Source organism: Zea mays, chromosome 4 (genome assembly GCF_902167145.1).
Source record: "Zea mays cultivar B73 chromosome 4, Zm-B73-REFERENCE-NAM-5.0, whole genome shotgun sequence".
NCBI lineage: Eukaryota > Viridiplantae > Streptophyta > Magnoliopsida > Poales > Poaceae > Zea > Zea mays.
Genome location: NC_050099.1, coordinates 160,295,543 through 160,313,539, shown reverse-complemented (window position 1 = coordinate 160,313,539; position 17,997 = coordinate 160,295,543). Strand labels below are relative to the sequence as shown.

Here is a 17,997-nt window from a genome sequence, read left to right as displayed (position 1 = left end):
TGGTAAAGATATCGGCTAATTGATCTTTAGTGTTAATGTAAGAAATCTCGATATCTCCCTTTTGTTGGTGATCCCTAAGAAAATGATACTGAATGGCTATGTGTTTAGTGCGGCTATGCTCGACGGGATTATCTGCCATCTTGATTGCACTCTCATTATCACATAGCAAAGGGACTTTGGTTAATTTGTAACCGTAGTCCCGCAGGGTTTGCCTCATCCAAAGCAATTGCGCGCAACAATGGCCTGCGGCAATGTACTCGGCTTCGGCGGTGGAAAGAGCAACCGAATTTTGCTTCTTTGAAGCCCAAGACACCAAGGATCTTCCCAAGAACTGGCAAGTCCCCGATGTGCTCTTTCTATTTATCTTACACCCCGCCCAATCGGCATCCGAATAACCAATCAAATCAAATGTGGATCCCCGAGGGTACCAAAGCCCAAACTTAGGAGTGTAAGCCAAATATCTCAAGATTCGTTTTACGGCCGTAAGGTGAGATTCCTTAGGGTCGGATTGGAATCTTGCACACATGCAAACTGAAAGCATAATGTCCGGTCGAGATGCACATAAATAGAGTAATGAACCTATCATCGACCGGTATACCTTTTGATCGATGAATTTACCTCCCGTGTTGAGGTCGAGATGCCCATTGGTTCCCATGGGTGTCTTGATGGGCTTAGCATCCTTCATTCCAAACTTGGTTAGAATGTCTTGAGTATACTTCGTTTGGCTAATGAAGGTGCCTTCTTGGAGTTGCTTTACTTGAAATCCTAAGAAATACTTCAACTCCCCCATCATAGACATCTCGAATTTTTGTGTCATGATCCTACTAAATTCTTCACATGTAGATTCGTTAGTAGACCCAAATATGATATCATCAACATAAATTTGGCATACAAACAAATCATTGTCAAGAGTTTTAGTAAAGAGCGTAGGATCGGCTTTTCCGACTTTGAATCCATTAGTGATAAGGAAATCTCTAAGGCATTCATACCATGCTCTTGGGGCTTGCTTGAGCCCATAAAGCGCCTTAGAGAGTTTATAAACATGGTTAGGGTACTCACTATCTTCAAAGCCAGGAGGTTGCTCAACATAGACCTCTTCCTTGATTGGTCCATTGAGGAAAGCACTCTTCACGTCCATTTGATAAAGCTTGAAGCCATGGTAAGTAGCATAGGCCAATAATATACGAATTGACTCAAGCCTAGCTACGGATGCATAGGTTTCACCGAAATCCAAACCTTTGACTTGGGAGTATCCTTTGGCCACAAGTTGTGCTTTGTTCCTTGTCACCACACCATGCTCGTCTTGCTTGTTGCGGAACACCCATTTGGTTCCTACAACATTTTGATTAGGACGTGGAACCAAATGCCATAACTCATTCCTAGTGAAGTTGTTGAGCTCCTCTTGCATCGCCACCACCCAATCCGAATCTTGAAGTGCTTCCTCTACCCTGTGTGGCTCAATAGAGGAAACAAAAGAGTAATGCTCATAAAAATGTGCAACACGAGATCTAGTGGTTACCCCCTTATGGATGTCGCCGAGGATGGTGTCGACGGGGTGATCTCGTTGGATTGCTTGGTGGACTCTTGGGTGTGGCGGTCTTTGTTCTTCATCCTCCTTGTCTTGATCATTTGTATCTCCCCCTTGATCATTGCCGTCATCTTGAGGTGGCTCATTTGCTTGATCTTCTATTTCATCAACTTGAGCTTCATCCTTGTTTTGAGTCGGTGGAGATGCTTGCGTGGAGGAGGATGGTTGATCTTGTGCATTTGGAGGCTCTTCGGATTCCTTAGGACACACATCCCCAATGGACATGTTCCTTAGCGCGATGCATGGAGCCTCTTCATTACCTATCTCATCAAGATCAACTTGCTCTAATTGAGAGCCGTTAGTTTCATCAAACACAACGTCACAAGAAACTTCAACTTGTCCAGTGGACTTGTTGAGAGCACCTAGAGGGGGGGGTGAATAGGTGATCCTGTAAAAACTTAAACTTATAGCCACAGAAACTTGTTAAGTGTTAGCACAATGATTGCCAAGTGGCTAGAAAGGAGTCTCAGCAAAACACAATACCACAAGAGATCAAACACAGAGATGACACAGTGGTTTATCCCGTGGTTCGGCCAAGACCAACGCTTGCCTACTCCACGTTGTGGCGTCCCAACGGACGAGGGTTGCAATCAACCCCTCTCAAGCGGTCCAAAGACCAACTTGAATACCACGGTGTTTTGCTTTGCCTTTCAATATCCCGTTTGCGAGGAATCTCCACAACTTGGAGCCTCTCGCCCTTACACTTAAGATTCACAAAGAAATACGGAGTAAGGGAGAAACTAGCAACGCACACAAGACTCAAAATCAGAGCAACAGCACGCACACAAGTCGCAACAAGAGCTCGCAACACAACTCAATGAGTCCACAACTCAACAAGAGCTCTAGATGCTATCACAATGAACCAAATGCGTGGAATCGATGTCTTGGTGCTTAGGAATGTTGTAGGAATGCTTGGTGTACTCCTCCATGCGCCTAGGGGTCCCTTTTATAGCCCCAAGGCAGCTAGGAGCCGTTGAGAGCAATTCTGGAAGGCTGATCTTGCCTTCTGTCTTCGGGCGCACTGGACAGTCCGGTGCACACCGGACACTGTCCGGTGCCCGATTTCTTTCCTTAAACGGCGCAGCCGACCGTTGCGGATCTGGGAGCCGTTGGCGCACCGGACAGTCCGGTGCACACCGGACAGTCCGGTGCACACCGGACAGTCCGGTGCCCCCTTCCGACCGTTGGCTCGGCCACGTGTCGCGCACGGATTCCGCGGCCGACCGTTGGCCCGGCCGACCGTTGGCTCACCGGACAGTCCGGTGCACACCAGACAGTCCGGTGAATTTTAGCCGTACGTCGTCGGCAAATTCCCGAGAGCGACCACTTCGCTCGAGGCAGCCTGGCGCACCGGACACTGTCCGGTGCACCAGACCGAACAGCCCCTTGGTTGTACACAGCCAACTTTTCTTTGACTCGATTTCTCCTGTTTCAAGCACTTAGACACAATACATTAGTCTTCAAAACAATGTACTAAGGCTTAGAAACATACCTTTACTCTTGATTTGCACTTTGTCCATCCAAGGGTATAGATTCACATTTTAAGCACCTGTGTTGGCACTCAATCACCAAAATACTTAGAAATGGCCCAAGGGCACATTTCCCTTTCAATCTCCCCCTTTTTGGTGATTTATGCCAACACATCATAAAGCAACTAGAACAAGTGCAATATCACTTCAAATAAAAATTCAAATTTATTTTGATTCAGTTTTGGCATATATGGATCATCCTTTGCCACCACTTGGTTTGTTTTTCAAATCAACCTCAAAATCCTATCTCTAAGTCAAATCCACTTGTAGAGACATCAAGAGAGGTTTTCCAGAGAAAAATGATTCAAGATTCCAAAAACTCCCCCTATTTCCCATAATCAATACTTCTACCCACAAGAAGTCAACTTTTGACAAGAGAGACAACAAAAGAGATTTGACAAACCAAAAGCTCTATTCTACTGTTTTCAAAATCTCTCAAGTGGTAGCTGATCCATTTATCACTTTGGCCTTTATTTTCTCCCCCTTTGGCATCAAGCACCAAAACGGGATCAATCTTGGCCCTTTAACCTCATTGCCTCACCAAAATTTTCAATTAAGAGCAAAATAGGCAATAAGAATTTAAAGATGAACTTGGAAAAGTTACTCTTTTCATCGGAGTGCAGTGGAAGCCTTGCATGGTCCAAGTCCACCTTTTCCCTTTCAATCCTTCTTTAAGACTAAAGCATCAAACTCAAGCACAGGGTTAGTCTCAAAGGGTCAAGTTGTAACACATCTCCCCCTAAACATGTGCATCACTTTGCAACGGACTTGTGAGGTCCAGGGAGTGTTTGTACAACTTGAGCACCATTATTAAGCAACAAAATGCATAAGGAATATGATCAAAGGCATAAACACATGTATGCTACAAATCAATCCAAGTTCCGCGAATCTAAGACATTTAGCTCACTACGCAACCTGCAAAAGGTCTTCTCATCTAGAGGCTTGGTAAAGATATCGGCTAGCTGGTTATCGGTGCTAACATGAAACACTTCGATATCTCCCTTTTGCTGGTGGTCTCTCAAAAAGTGATGTCGGATGTCTATGTGCTTTGTGCGGCTGTGTTCAACAGGATTTTCCGCCATGCGGATAGCACTCTCATTATCACATAGGAGTGGGACTTTGCTCAGATTGTAGCCAAAGTCCCGGAGGGTTTGCCTCATCCAAAGTAGTTGCGCGCAACACTGTCCTACGGCAACATACTCGGCCTCAGCGGTGGATAGGGCAACGGAGGTTTGTTTCTTAGAGTTCCACGACACCAGGGACCTTCCTAAGAATTGGCACGTCCCTGATGTACTCTTCCTATCGACCTTACATCCAGCATAGTCGGAATCTGAGTATCCAACCAAGTCAAAGGTAGACCCCTTTGGATACCAGAGCCCGAAGCAAGGCGTAGCAACCAAATATCTTAGAATTCGCTTCACCGCCACTATGTGACACTCCTTAGGATCGGATTGAAATCTAGCACACATGCATACGCTAAGCATAATATCCGGTCTACTAGCACATAAATAAAGTAAAGACCCTATCATTGACCGGTATGCTTTTTGATCAACGGACTTACCTCCTTTGTTGAGGTCAGTGTGTCCGTCGGTCCCCATCGGAGTCTTTGCGGGCTTGGCGTCCTTCATCCCAAACCGCTTTAGCAGATCTTGCGTGTACTTCGTTTGGGAGATGAAGGTGCCGTCCTTGAGTTGCTTCACTTGGAACCCAAGGAAATAGTTCAACTCGCCCATCATCGACATCTCGAATTTCTGCGTCATCACCCTGCTAAACTCTTCACAAGACTTTTGGTTAGTAGAACCAAATATTATGTCATCGACATAAATTTGGCACACAAACAAATCACCATCACATGTCTTAGTAAAGAGAGTTGGATCGGCTTTCCCAACCTTGAAAGCATTAACAATTAGAAAGTCTCTAAGGCATTCATACCATGCTCTTGGGGCTTGCTTAAGTCCATAGAGCGCCTTAGAGAGCTTACACATGTGGTCGGGGTACCGTTCATCCTCGAAGCCAGGGGGTTGCTCCACGTACACCTCCTCCTTGATCGGCCCGTTGAGGAAAGCGCTCTTCACATCCATTTGGTACAACCTGAAAGAATGGTGAGCGGCATATGCTAGCAAGATACGAATTGATTCTAGCCTAGCCACAGGAGCAAACATCTCCTCAAAGTCCAAACCTGCGACTTGGGCATAACCTTTTGCCACAAGTCGAGCCTTGTTCCTTGTCACCACCCCGTGCTCGTCCTGTTTGTTGCGGAACACCCACTTGGTTCCCACAACATTTTGCTTGGGACGAGGCACCAGTGTCCAAACTTCATTGCGCTTGAAGTTGTTGAGTTCCTCCTGCATGGCCAATACCCAATCCGGATCTACCAAGGCCTCCTCTACCCTGAAAGGCTCAATAGAAGAGACAAAAGAGTAATGCTCACAAAAATTAACTAATCGAGATCGAGTAGTTACTCCCTTGCTAATATCACCCAGAATTTGGTCGACGGGATGATCCCTTTGAATCATCGCTCGAACTTGGGTTGGAGGTGCCGGTTGCGCTTCTTCCTCCATCACGTGATCATCTTGTGCTCCCCCTTGATCACACGCCTCCTTTTGATGAACCTGTTCATCATCTTGAGTTGGGGGGTGCACTGTTGTTGAGGAAGAAGGTTGATTTCGTTCATCTTGTTCCTGTGGCCGCACTTCTCCAATCGCCATGGTTCGTATAGCTGCCGTCGGAACATCTTCTTCATCTACATCATCACAATCAACAACTTGCTCTCTTGGAGAGCCATTAGTCTCATCAAATACAACGTCGCTAGAGACTTCAACCAAACCCGATGATTTGTTGAAGACTCTATACGCCTTTGTATTTGAGTCATAACCTAACAAAAACCCTTCTACAGCTTTGAGAGCAAACTTAGAATTTCTACCCTTCTTTACTAGAATGTAGCACTTGCTCCCAAATACACGAAAGTAAGATACATTGGGTTTGTTACCGGTTAGTAGCTCATACGAAGTCTTCTTTAGGAGGCGATGAAGGTAGACCCTGTTGATGGCGTGGCAAGCTGTGTTTACGGCTTCCGGCCAGAAACACTCAGGGGTCTTGAATTCTCCAAGCATCGTCCTCGCCATATCGATTAGCGTCCTGTTCTTCCTCTCTACCACACCATTTTGCTGTGGTGTGTAGGGAGCGGAGAACTCGTGCTTGATCCCTTCCTCCTCAAGGAACTCCTCCACTTGAAGGTTCTTGAACTCGGACCTGTTGTCGCTCCTTATCTTCTTCACCTTGAGCTCAAACTCATTTTGAGCTCTCCTGAGGAAGCGCTTGAGGGTTCCTTGGGTTTCAGACTTATCCTGCAAAAAGAACACCCAAGTGAAGCGGGAAAAGTCATCAACAATAACTAGACCATACTTACTCCCTCCTATGCTCAGATAGGCGACAGGTCCGAAGAGGTCCATATGCAGCAGCTCCAGGGGTCTTGAAGTGGTCATCACATTCTTGCTGTGATGCGCTCCTCCCACTTGTTTACCTGCTTGACAAGCTGCACAAGGTCTATCTTTTTCGAATTGCACGTTAGTTAAACCTATCACGTGTTGTCCCTTTAGAAGCTTGTGAAGGTTCTTCATCCCCACATGTGCTAAGCGGCGATGCCACAGCCAGCCCATGCTAGTCTTAGCTATTAAGCATGCATCTAGACCGGCCTCTTCTTTTGCAAAATCAACTAAATAAAGTTTGCCGTCTAATACACCCTTAAAAGCTAGTGAACCATCACTTCTTCTAAAGACAGACACGTCTACATTTGTAAACAAACAGTTATATCCCATATTGCATAATTGACTCACAGATAGCAAATTATATCCAAGAGACGCTACTAAAAACACATTAGAGATAGAGTGCTCATTTGAGATTGCAATTTTGCCTAACCCTTTTACCTTGCCTTGATTCCCATCACCGAATATTATTGAATCTTGGGAATCTTTATTCTTGACGTAGGAGGTGAACATCTTCTTCTCCCCCGTCATATGGTTTGTGCATCCGCTGTCAATAATCCAGCTTGAACCCCCGGATGCATAAACCTGCAAGGCAAATTTAGGCTTGGGTCTTAGGTACCCAACTCATGTTGGGTCCTGCAAGGTTAGTCACGATTTCCGTAGGGATCCAAATGCAAGTTTTATCACCCTTGCATTTTGCCCCTAACTTCCTAGCAATTACCTTTCTATTCTTTCTACAAATTGTAAAGGAGGCATTCAAAGCATGATATATTGTAGAAGGTTCATTTAATTTCCTAGGAACATTAACAACATTTCTTCTAGGCATATTATGAACAGCATTTCTCCTACCAACATTTCTATCATGCACATAAGAAGAGCTAGAAGCAAACATGGCATGAGAATCAAAGGCATTATATGCATTACAACTCCTATAAGCATTTCTAGGTTGTCTTCTATCATAGTACATAAAGGCATGGTTCTTTTGCACACTACTAGCCATAGGGGCTGTTGGGGGCCTTCGTCCTCCGAAGGTCCTCAAAAACATGATTTGACAATGTTTTCCAAGTGAATTATATGAACAGGTATTTTCGGATTCAGAATTATGGATATGGAGCACGACCAGGACGAAGGCTGAGCCAGACGAAGGTCGGGGGCAGCCGAAGCTGTACGCAGGGAAGCTTCGGCGCGATGGCACAAGGGGGAACCGACCTTAAGATGAAAAGACTTCGGGGTCCTCAATAGATTTCCATAAACCGTTAACAAATGTAATGGACATGGATGTAATTTTACGTGGGCTGCGTCCCGCGTCTATAAATAGATGAACAGTACTCCCGTACTGTTCACGCTGACTTTACATTTGCTTTTGCGTCACGCCTGTACTTTTTACCTTCTCTCAGGACCGAAGGTACATTTGTAATTTGAAATCATTTCTATTTTCCCATGTTAATAAAATAGAAATGATTCCATGTTGATGCTTATATTATATCTCATGCTTTATATGAGTCTTTCGTTATTACCTATTATATTTACGAAGGTATGTCTCTTACGACCTTCGTCCGAAACTCATTATTTCCCGAAGGGACATAATGCTTCGAAGGACGAAGGACTTTAACACTTAACACTTTTCATGTTGCCTTGTTCTTAACTCTTAGCATTTGAGAACAAGTCACCAACATTGGCGCCCACCTCCGGTGAACTCACTTCCACTTCTTGAGTTTTTCGGCACCTTCGGCAAGCATCAGCTTCGTCATGCCGCCGAAGAAGGCTCCAGCACCAGGGGCTGGCACGCTGCAGCCGCTGGACCCCAATCAAGATGTCCTTTCTCTCAGAGAGGCACGAAGCCAGAAGAGGAAGGCTACCAGTCCAACACATCCGGAGGATGATCTAGATCAGGAAATTCAGAATCTGGAAATCCTTCAGCAACAGGTTCAACGCAGGAAGGAGAAGATGGCCAGGCTAGCTGAACTGCAGAGGCAGATAGATGAAGCCTCTGAAGAAGTTCGTCATCTTGCTCAGGATGAGCAACTCCGAAGGCCTCAGCATCAAGACCTTCATCAGGAGGGCTTTCACAACGAAGATGACTGGTATGACAATTTCCATCATGGGAATTTTGTTTTTGATGATGCTTCTCCCTTGTCCGCTGAGTTGCAGGCTACGCCTTGGCCTCCGTCCTACAAGCCGCCTCAGCTCCCCGTATTTGATGGCCATTCTGATCCGAAGCAGTTTTTGATGAGCTACGAAGCAACAGTGTCTTCGTACGGTGGCAATGCTTCAGTCATGGCCAAATCTTTCGTTATGGCTGTCAGAAGTGTTGCTCAAACCTGGTATTCCTCCCTTCGACCAGGAACGATCACTTCATGGCAGAAGCTGAAGGACTTGTTGTTAACCAGCTTTCAAGGATTTCAGACGAAGCCGGTCACTGCTCAGGCTCTGTTCCAGTGCACTCAGGACCCCGAAGAATACCTTCAGGCATATGTCCGAAGGTTTTTGCGTTTGAGGGCACAGGCACCAACGGTGCCCAATGAAATTGTCATTGAGGCCATGATCAAGGGGCTTCGGCCAGGTCCGTCAGCTCAGTACTTCGCCAGGAAGCCTCCTCAAACGCTGGAGAAGCTGCTCCAGAAGATGGATGAATATATTCGAGCTGACAATGATTTTCGCCAAAGAAGGGAGGAGGCCTTCAGATTTTCTGAGATGACCAGGGGCTTCGGAGGAAGACTCTATCCGAGGCATGTCAGATCAATTCATAATTCCAATCAAAATGATGATAAAGGGAGCCAGCAGCAAAGGCCACAGTACTCCTCACAGGCTTCGGGGCAACAGCAAAGCTCCTTCCGACCACCAGCTCCAAGAGGCAGAGGCGCCAGGGGCTTCGGAGGAAGATTTGGCGATCAACCAAGAAGAATCTTTTGCTTATTCTGTGGTGAGAACAAAGGCCATACTACCAGGATGTGCCATGTTACTATACAGAAGCAAAAGGAAATAGCTGAAGCAGCAGCACAACAAGCCCAGCCGAAGCAGGTCATGCATACAGCTTCGTATCATTCGCCCTACATCCCAGAATATGTGGGCAATCATCCTGTAGTCTCTGCTGCTTCGGCAAGTCAGCCTTCAGCTTCCTGGCAACAGCCTCCGCCTCCACCTCCGTTGCAACAAGGTCAGCAGCCAGAAGGGAGCCAATATGCTCCACATCAAAGGGACTTCAGAGAACAGTCCGAAGCTCGCACGGTCAACAGCACCGTGCCAGAATCAAAGCACATCTATTGACAAATATCCTACCTTAATAGCAATCTTTTTCATTCAGTTTTATTCTCTGTAATAAAGGACATTGTTTTCATGTAATTAGTTTCGTTGATTCCTACAAGAAAAATATGTTTTCTTCACAGGTTTGCGACAATAAAAAGGACCTTCGGACTATCGAAAATCCTTTGAAGCAACGAAAAGTCGTTCTAAGAAACGCAGAGTAAGTCTGACGAAGTCACAAAAAGTCGTTCCGAAGGGAGCGCAGCGTAAGTTTTCTGCTCCAAAGTCGTTCCAAAAGGAATGCAGAGCATACAGCGAAAAGTCAACGCTGATACCGCCTAAGTAAAAGGCGAAGAAGCTCCAAAGACGTTCCTAAGGGAATGCAGAGCTTATACCGCCTAAGTAAAAGGCGAAGAAGCTCCAAAGACGTTCCTAAGGGAATGCAGAGCTTATACCGCCTAAGTAAAAGGCGAAGAAGCTCCAAAGACGTTCCTAAGGGAATGCAGAGCTTATACCGCCTAAGTAAGAGGCGAAGAAGCTCCAAAGACGTTCCTAAGGGAATGCAGAGCTTACAGCGAAGAATCAGTGCTGATACAAAAATATTGTGTGGGGATATGTGTGTATCTTTCGGAACAAATGTCATCTACGTAGCATAACATCATTACATCATTTTGCATAGCATAAGCATCATACATCATGTTGCATATGGCCCAAGAAGGGGACACGATATTGATCTTCGGAAGTATGATTTGAAAGAGTGAAAATCGTGGTCCCAAGAAGGGGACACAATATTGATTTTCGAAAGAATGATTTGAAAGAGTGAAAATCATGGTCGAAAAGAGAATCAATCTTCATCTTCGGAAGTATAGCTTCGGAGAATTTTTTCACGAAGTTTGGATATTCTTCACGAAGCATGAAAAGAAGGGAAGGTGTTTTTTTCGCCAAACTCAAAAACGGTACGTGTGTAAAGTTTCATGCATCGTAAAGAATTGAGTAGCAAAAATAGATATATTACATTCGGGGTTACAAAAATGTTACATTACATTACATTTCCGAAGTTTTTTACAAAAATGTTTAATCCTCTCTCAAAACGACTCCTGCAGCTTCATTCAGAAGCCGATTGACGACTTCGTCCATAATATCTTCGGCCATCTTTTTAATTTCGTCGTCCCCCTTCGGCTGAGGGCCCGAAGGCGCTTTAGTCGGATCTGAAGCAGGACACGACTACATTACTATTACAAATCGCAAACAGATCTTAAAAGCCTAAAGATTACAACACGGTAGAAGCTATTATTTAGTACCTAATTGACCTTCGGGCTCCGTGCTCTTTTCAGCAGCCTTAGCCACTTCTCTAGCATCATGGATGCCCTTTTCACTTCTCTGAATAATTTCTCTTGCCATTTCTCGGCCACCGTTGTCCCAGATGTCGGTGAAAAATTTTCCCCCAGCCGCGCTAGCTTCGGCTGAAGGATCTTTTATATCTTCAGTCGACAAGGTGGCTTCGGACTGTGCTAAAATTTTCACATGTTCACAGCCCTTCTTCTCTAAAATAGTGGCAATCCCTCTGGCGCCAGAGAAGGCACATATATCTCCTCGGCTATTTAAAATTTCTTCGAAGGCTTCAGCTTCGTGGTCAATCCATTCAATGACACTTTCGGGATTGCCCCTTAGAAAATTTTCTTCACTTGAGAATGCGCCGACCTTGGCGAAGCTAGCCTTTAATTTTTTAACACAGTCTATAGATTTATTGTAGCATCTCTTTTTGGATGAACGAAGCTCTTCAACAGTCACTTCTAGGTGATCTGCCCATTGATCGCTGAGTTCACGCTTTGTTTCTTCAAGTATACGTTCCTCTGTGGCTCTGGCCAGTTGTTTCCGAAGGTCTTCAATTTCGCGTTTCTGAGCTTCAGCCTGACTTTTGAAAGCAGCTTCGTCCTCCTTTATTTTATCTATCAATGAGTATAATATTTTGTCTTTTTCGAGACCTTCGTTCCTCAGTTCAATTACTTCGGAACGAAGGTTGCTCAGGGCTATAGTACACCCTTCGTCTTCAGTATCTTTCTGGGCTCTGAGAGCATTGCTAAGAATCAAGCCCTGCAAAAAGGAATATGCGTGTGTGTCAGAGGGTTTAAATGAACGGAAAAATACAAGGATTTCATTTATCATACCTTTAAACTGTTATAAGCTAGGCTGTCAGCCAGATCGTTTTTTGATAGCACCGAAAGTCCATCTTCTAAAGTTGGGAATCCGAAGCTTCTGCTTATCTCCCGACAGACAGAAATTTCCTTGTTGTCGGGAAGACAGTACAAGAAGTCTTCTTCTCCACTGCCATTAAATATTAATGCTCCCTTCGGATATTTCAGTTTTTGGGCATAATGCTGGGCCTCTTGTTCTTCTTTTTCTGATAATTTTTTCCCCGAAGCATGACGAAAAATATAATCACGAGTCTTGGGGGATGCTTCGGGGGCAACAACACTAGATTCTTCAATAGTTGGCTTTGTTATTTTCTCTGTCTCACTTTCCAAAGTTTTTGCGGGCTCTGAGGGTCCAGCTTCGGCTGAAATCTCTTGCTCTGGAGCTGTAGAACCAGAGATTTCAGCTGTTGTTTCAGGAGTAGCAGCAGCTTTCTTCGGAGGTGTGCTCGAAGATTTGATCGTTTCCAATACGTCTAGCACATTAGCCATTCTTTTTCTCTTCGGAGTTGCAGCTGGCACTTTTTCATTTTTTGCTGTCCCAATGATTGCTGTAGGACTCAAAACTTCTGATATTTTGAAGCCTTCAGTTGCTTCTTTTACCTCCTCAATTTTTTCTGTGAGCGGCGCTTCGGTTTTCTCTTTTGTTTCTGGCAACAAAATGTTTGAGTGTTCTGATTCCATCTTTGGTGGCATTTCGGCCGTTTCTGCGATCTCTGGCAACAAGGCTGGCTCGATTAGTTTTTCAGCTTCGGTGGCTGAAGAAGTTTTCCCGGTAAACTCCGGCACCGAAGCTGGTTCAATATAACGCGGCCGGTGCGTAAGAACCTTTATCTTTTTCCTTTTTAGTTCTGGCTCGCCAGGAGCAGCTGCAGCTTCTTCTTTTGCAGAGATTGTGTTTTTTCTCTTATGCCTTCGAATGGGATAGCAATAATCAGGGTAGAAGAACCCGATTGCATCAAACACTCGGTTCAGTCTCTTCTTTTTTCGGCCTCCGAAGGCTGCTGATAGTGCAGTATTTTCAGCCTTCGAGAATGCCCCAAGTAATTCATCACTTAATGTTTCAATGCTTTTCAGCCAGTCATCATCAGGTTCAATAAATTTATCTGCATATTTGAATGTGTATTTTAATCTGACTAGTCCGCCTTCGTCGGACTCTTTGATGGTTTCTTTCGGCATTTCCCACTTTTCTGCAAGTGGCCATACCCTGAAGGCAATGTGCTCCTGGACCAAGTCCCTTGACCCAATGAAGGAGCAGACTGCGCCGAAGGCTCTTTGGCATTCTTCGGCTGCCTCATCCATTTCAACCTTCGGCCTTCGAAGCCCGAAGCGTTGCCAAATTGGGTACATAATGATACTTTTGACATTATTTTGCGCTGTTAGATCATTTTTCACATAAAACCATTCAGACATCCAGGCTCCGGGCCACCTCTTCCGAAAGGTTGGCACAGGGTAGCTTGACCCGGAGCGGGCGCCGAAGCTGTAGCACCCAAAGTTGTTGTGGTATTGCTCCTTTCCCCAGGGCTTCGTCTCGTACAATAACTCGTGTATGTTGCAGAAGCTTTTAGCGTTTGGCTCCAAACCTTGGCTTCTCACAGCCCAGACAAAAATCCCCATTCTTATAATAGCTTCGGGAGTGAGTTGATGAAGGTAGATTTGGAATGTTTTCAGTACCTCAACAACAAAATTGCTCAGGGGGAATCGAAGCCCAGCCTTGAGGAGGCTTCGGAAAATCACAACTTCATCTTCTTCAGGGGTGGGAGAAGTCTTTTCCCCGGCATCAGCTCTCACAATAGATATGTCTCGGAAGTATCGCCCCCTCATATTATCAATGTGACTCTGCTTGATGGTTGTTTTCCCAAAAACTGAGTGACTTGGTCGCCACGGTCGATCTTCGGCCTCTTCCCCATCACTTTCCACATCATAGCTGTCGCTGTCATCAGTATCTTCGGACAAATCTTCGAGAATCTCCTTCGTGATTTTCTCTGTATTAGTCTCTGCCATCGCTATCAGGAACCCCAGATTCTTCTCCTCCTCGAGACTCAGCTTCGTCTCAGCAGGGATCTTCTTGTCTTCAGACATCTTCGGAAACGCTAAAAATTTGTTCCCGAGGCCGAAGCTTCGAAATCAAAAAGACCAGCAAATCTCAATGAGCAAGAGCTAAAAATTTTTAGTGGGCCGAAGCAAAAGGCAAGCGTGTGTACCAAATGAATTCACGATGTGTTCTTATTTATACGCCTAGGGCGTTGAAAGTTAAAAGGCCCCGCTTGTCAGTGAATGTTGCTATTCTAGCAAAGGGAAGGTGTTTTTTCGGACCTTCGGCTCAAGGCCTTCGTCCATATCGCAATCTGAATTTATTATTTACAAATTAATATTGCGAGGGGCTACTGTTGGGGGCCTTCGTCCTCCGAAGGTCCTCAAAAACATGATTTGACAATGTTTTCCAAGTGAATTATATGAACAGGTATTTTCGGATTCAGAATTATGGATATGGAGCACGACCAGGACGAAGGCTGAGCCAGACGAAGGTCGGGGGCAGCCGAAGCTGTACGCAGGGAAGCTTCGGCGCGATGGCACAAGGGGGAACCGACCTTAAGATGAAAAGACTTCGGGGTCCTCAATAGATTTCCATAAACCGTTAACAAATGTAATGGACATGGATGTAATTTTACGTGGGCTGCGTCCCGCGTCTATAAATAGATGAACAGTACTCCCGTACTGTTCACGCTGACTTTACATTTGCTTTTGCGTCACGCCTGTACTTTTTACCTTCTCTCAGGACCGAAGGTACATTTGTAATTTGAAATCATTTCTATTTTCCCATGTTAATAAAATAGAAATGATTCCATGTTGATGCTTATATTATATCTCATGCTTTATATGAGTCTTTCGTTATTACCTATTATATTTACGAAGGTATGTCTCTTACGACCTTCGTCCGAAACTCATTATTTCCCGAAGGGACATAATGCTTCGAAGGACGAAGGACTTTAACACTTAACACTTTTCATGTTGCCTTGTTCTTAACTCTTAGCATTTGAGAACAAGTCACCAACAGGGGCCTTCCCTTTTTCCTTGGCGGAGATGGGAGCCTTATGGCTTGTCAAGTTCTTGGCTTCCCTTTTGTAGCCAAGTCCATCCTTAATTGAGGGATGTCTACCAATCGTATAGGCATCCCTTGCAAATTTTAATTTATCAAATTCGCTTTTGCTAGTCTTAAGTTGGGCATTAAGACTGGCCACTTCATCATTCAATTTAGAAATTGAAACTAGGTGTTCACTACAAGCATCAACATTAAAATCTTTACACCTAGTGCAAACCATAACATGTTCTATACAAGAGTTAGATTTACTAGCCACTTCTAGTTTAGCATTTAAATCATTATTAACACCTTTTAAAGTAGCAATGGTTTCATGACAAGAAGATAATTCACTAGAAAGCACTTCATTTCTTTTAATTTCTAGAGCAAGAGAATTTTGTGCACTAACAAATTTATCATGCTCCTCATATAAAAGATCCTCTTGTTTTTCTAGTAATCTATTCTTATCATTCAAAGCATCAATCAACTCATTAATTTTATCTATCTTAGATCTATCTAAGCCCTTGAACAAGCATGAATAATCTATGTCATCATCATCACTAGACTCATTATCACTAGAAGAAGCATAAGTGGAGTCTTGAGTACTCACCTTCTTCTCCCTTGCCATAAGGCATGTGTGATGCTCGTTGGGGAAGAGGGATGACTTGTTGAAGGCAGTGGCGGCGAGTCCTTCATTGTCGGAGTCGGAGGAGGAGCAATCCGAATCCCACTCCTTGCCTAGATGTGCTTCGCCCTTTGCCTTCTTGTATGTCTTCTTCTTCTCCCTCTTGTTCCCTTGTTCCTGGTCACTTTCATTATCGGGACAGTTAGCAATAAAATGACCAAGCTTACCGCATTTGAAGCATGAGCGCTTTCCCTTGGTCTTAGTCTTGCTTGGCTGTCCCTTGCGACCCTTTAGCGCCGTCTTGAATCTTTTGATGATGAGGGCCATCTCTTCATCATTAAGACCGGCCGCCTCAATTTGCGCCACCTTGCTGGGTAGCGCCTCCTTGCTCCTTGTTGCCTTGAGAGCAATGGGTTGAGGCTCATGGATTGGGCCATTCAACGCGTCGTCCACGTACCTTGCCTCTTTGATCATCATTCGCCCGCTTACAAATTTTCCAAGAATTTCTTCGGGCGACATCTTGATGTACCTAGGATTTTCACGAATATTGTTTACCAAGTGAGGATCAAGAACGGTAAATGACCTTAGCATTAGGCGGACGACGTCGTGATCCGTCCATCGCGTGCTTCCGTAGCTCCTTATTTTGTTGATAAGGATCTTGAGCCGGTTGTATGTTTGTGTCGGCTCCTCGCCCCTTATCATCGCGAATCGTCCGAGCTCGCCTTCCACCAACTCCATCTTGGTGAGTAAGGTGACATCATTCCCCTCATGAGAGATCTTGAGGGTGTCCCAAATCTGCTTGGCATTGTCCAAGCCGCTCACCTTGTGATACTCGTCCCTGCACAAAGAGGCTAGCAACACAGTAGTAGCTTGTGCATTTTTATGGATCTGTTCATTAATAAACGAAGGGCTATCTGAGCTATCAAATTTCATTCCACTTTCCACAATCTCCCAAATGCTTGGATGGAGAGAAAATAGGTGAGTACGCATTTTGTGACTCCAAAATCCGTAGTCCTCTCCATCAAAGTGAGGAGGCTTGCCAAGTGGAATGGGGAGCAAATGAGCATTTGAGATATGCGGAATGCGCGAATAATCAAAAGAAAAGTTTGAGTTAACCGTCTTTTGTTTATCATAGTCGTTGTCGTCGTTGTCCTTTTGGGAAGAGGAAGATTCGTCGCTGTCGTCGTAGTAGACGATCTCCTTGATGCGCCTTGTCTTCTTCTTCTTCCCTTCCTTTCGTCTATGGCCCGAGCCGGTGTCGGTAGGCTTGTCATCTTTGGGCTCGTTGACGAAGGACTCCTTCTCCTTGTCGTTGATCACGATTCCCTTCCCCTTAGGATCCATCTCTTCGGGCGATTAGTCCCTTCTTGAAGAGAACGGTGTTAGAAATATGCCCTAGAGATAATCATAGAGATGAGCATATTTCTTTGTATCCATGATATATATATTGCTTAATTGAATATCCATGGAAGGCACCTTGTATTGATTAGCAATTATGTGAATTGTTTGTGAGATTCTTTACTTATATGGTTATTCTAAATGATGTCCCTAGTCAGAGTCGATGACTAGCACATGTATTAGTTGATGACTACATTTCACAAGTCATGAACATGGAGATGTTAAACTAATAATGTGGGCGCGTGTATGACATGAGGCTGGACCGACCCAATGTGAGATATTGTAATATAGTTCTCTTCTTGCAACATGCATACTGTATCCTTAGACCTGAGATTGTCGCATGTTCTCAAGATGTGAATTGACTTACTTAGGGACTATCAAACGCTATCTCGTAACTGGGTAGTTATAAAGGTAGTTTTGGGTTTGTCAGGAAACATGCTGTGAGGCATGGTCAGTCAAGATGGAATTTGTCCCTCTCTTTGTGAGAGAGATATCTCTGGGCCCCTCGAGTGATTGGATCAAGAAATGCATGGCCGTGCTAGGGTTAAGAGTTAACCATTGAAAGGATTCCAATTCACAGTATCGAGAAAGAGAGGTCAGCTTAGAGCCAGACCAAATATCGTGAGACAAAGGGAACAGCATGTACGTAATGTCGCAATGGTTCGTCTGATATGATCTTTACGTACACATAGGAGTTGACATGTCTTGCTAGAGGCCGCTGTCAATTATTGGGCCAAGTAAGAGTACTCGGCCTATGTCTATTTGTACGTGAACCTATAGGGTCACACACTTAAGGGGAAGGAAGCCTAATTCGGATTAGATCCGAAATTAGACTGGGCTTTAGGGTTATTGATGGGC

General features: G+C 44.7%; 1 protein-coding gene across 1 annotated transcript in view; it reads left to right on the top strand.

Annotated features, from left to right (window-relative positions):
• The window catches only part of LOC103655617 (delta(3,5)-Delta(2,4)-dienoyl-CoA isomerase, peroxisomal-like), a 36,895-nt gene that overhangs the window by 2,276 nt on the left and 16,622 nt on the right, over positions 1 to 17,997 (top strand). Inside the window, exon 2 of the mRNA XM_020551895.1 lies at positions 10,212 to 10,213. Within this exon, the coding sequence (XP_020407484.1) occupies positions 10,212 to 10,213 (2 nt within the window). The remainder of the gene's footprint in view (positions 1 to 10,211; positions 10,214 to 17,997) is intronic.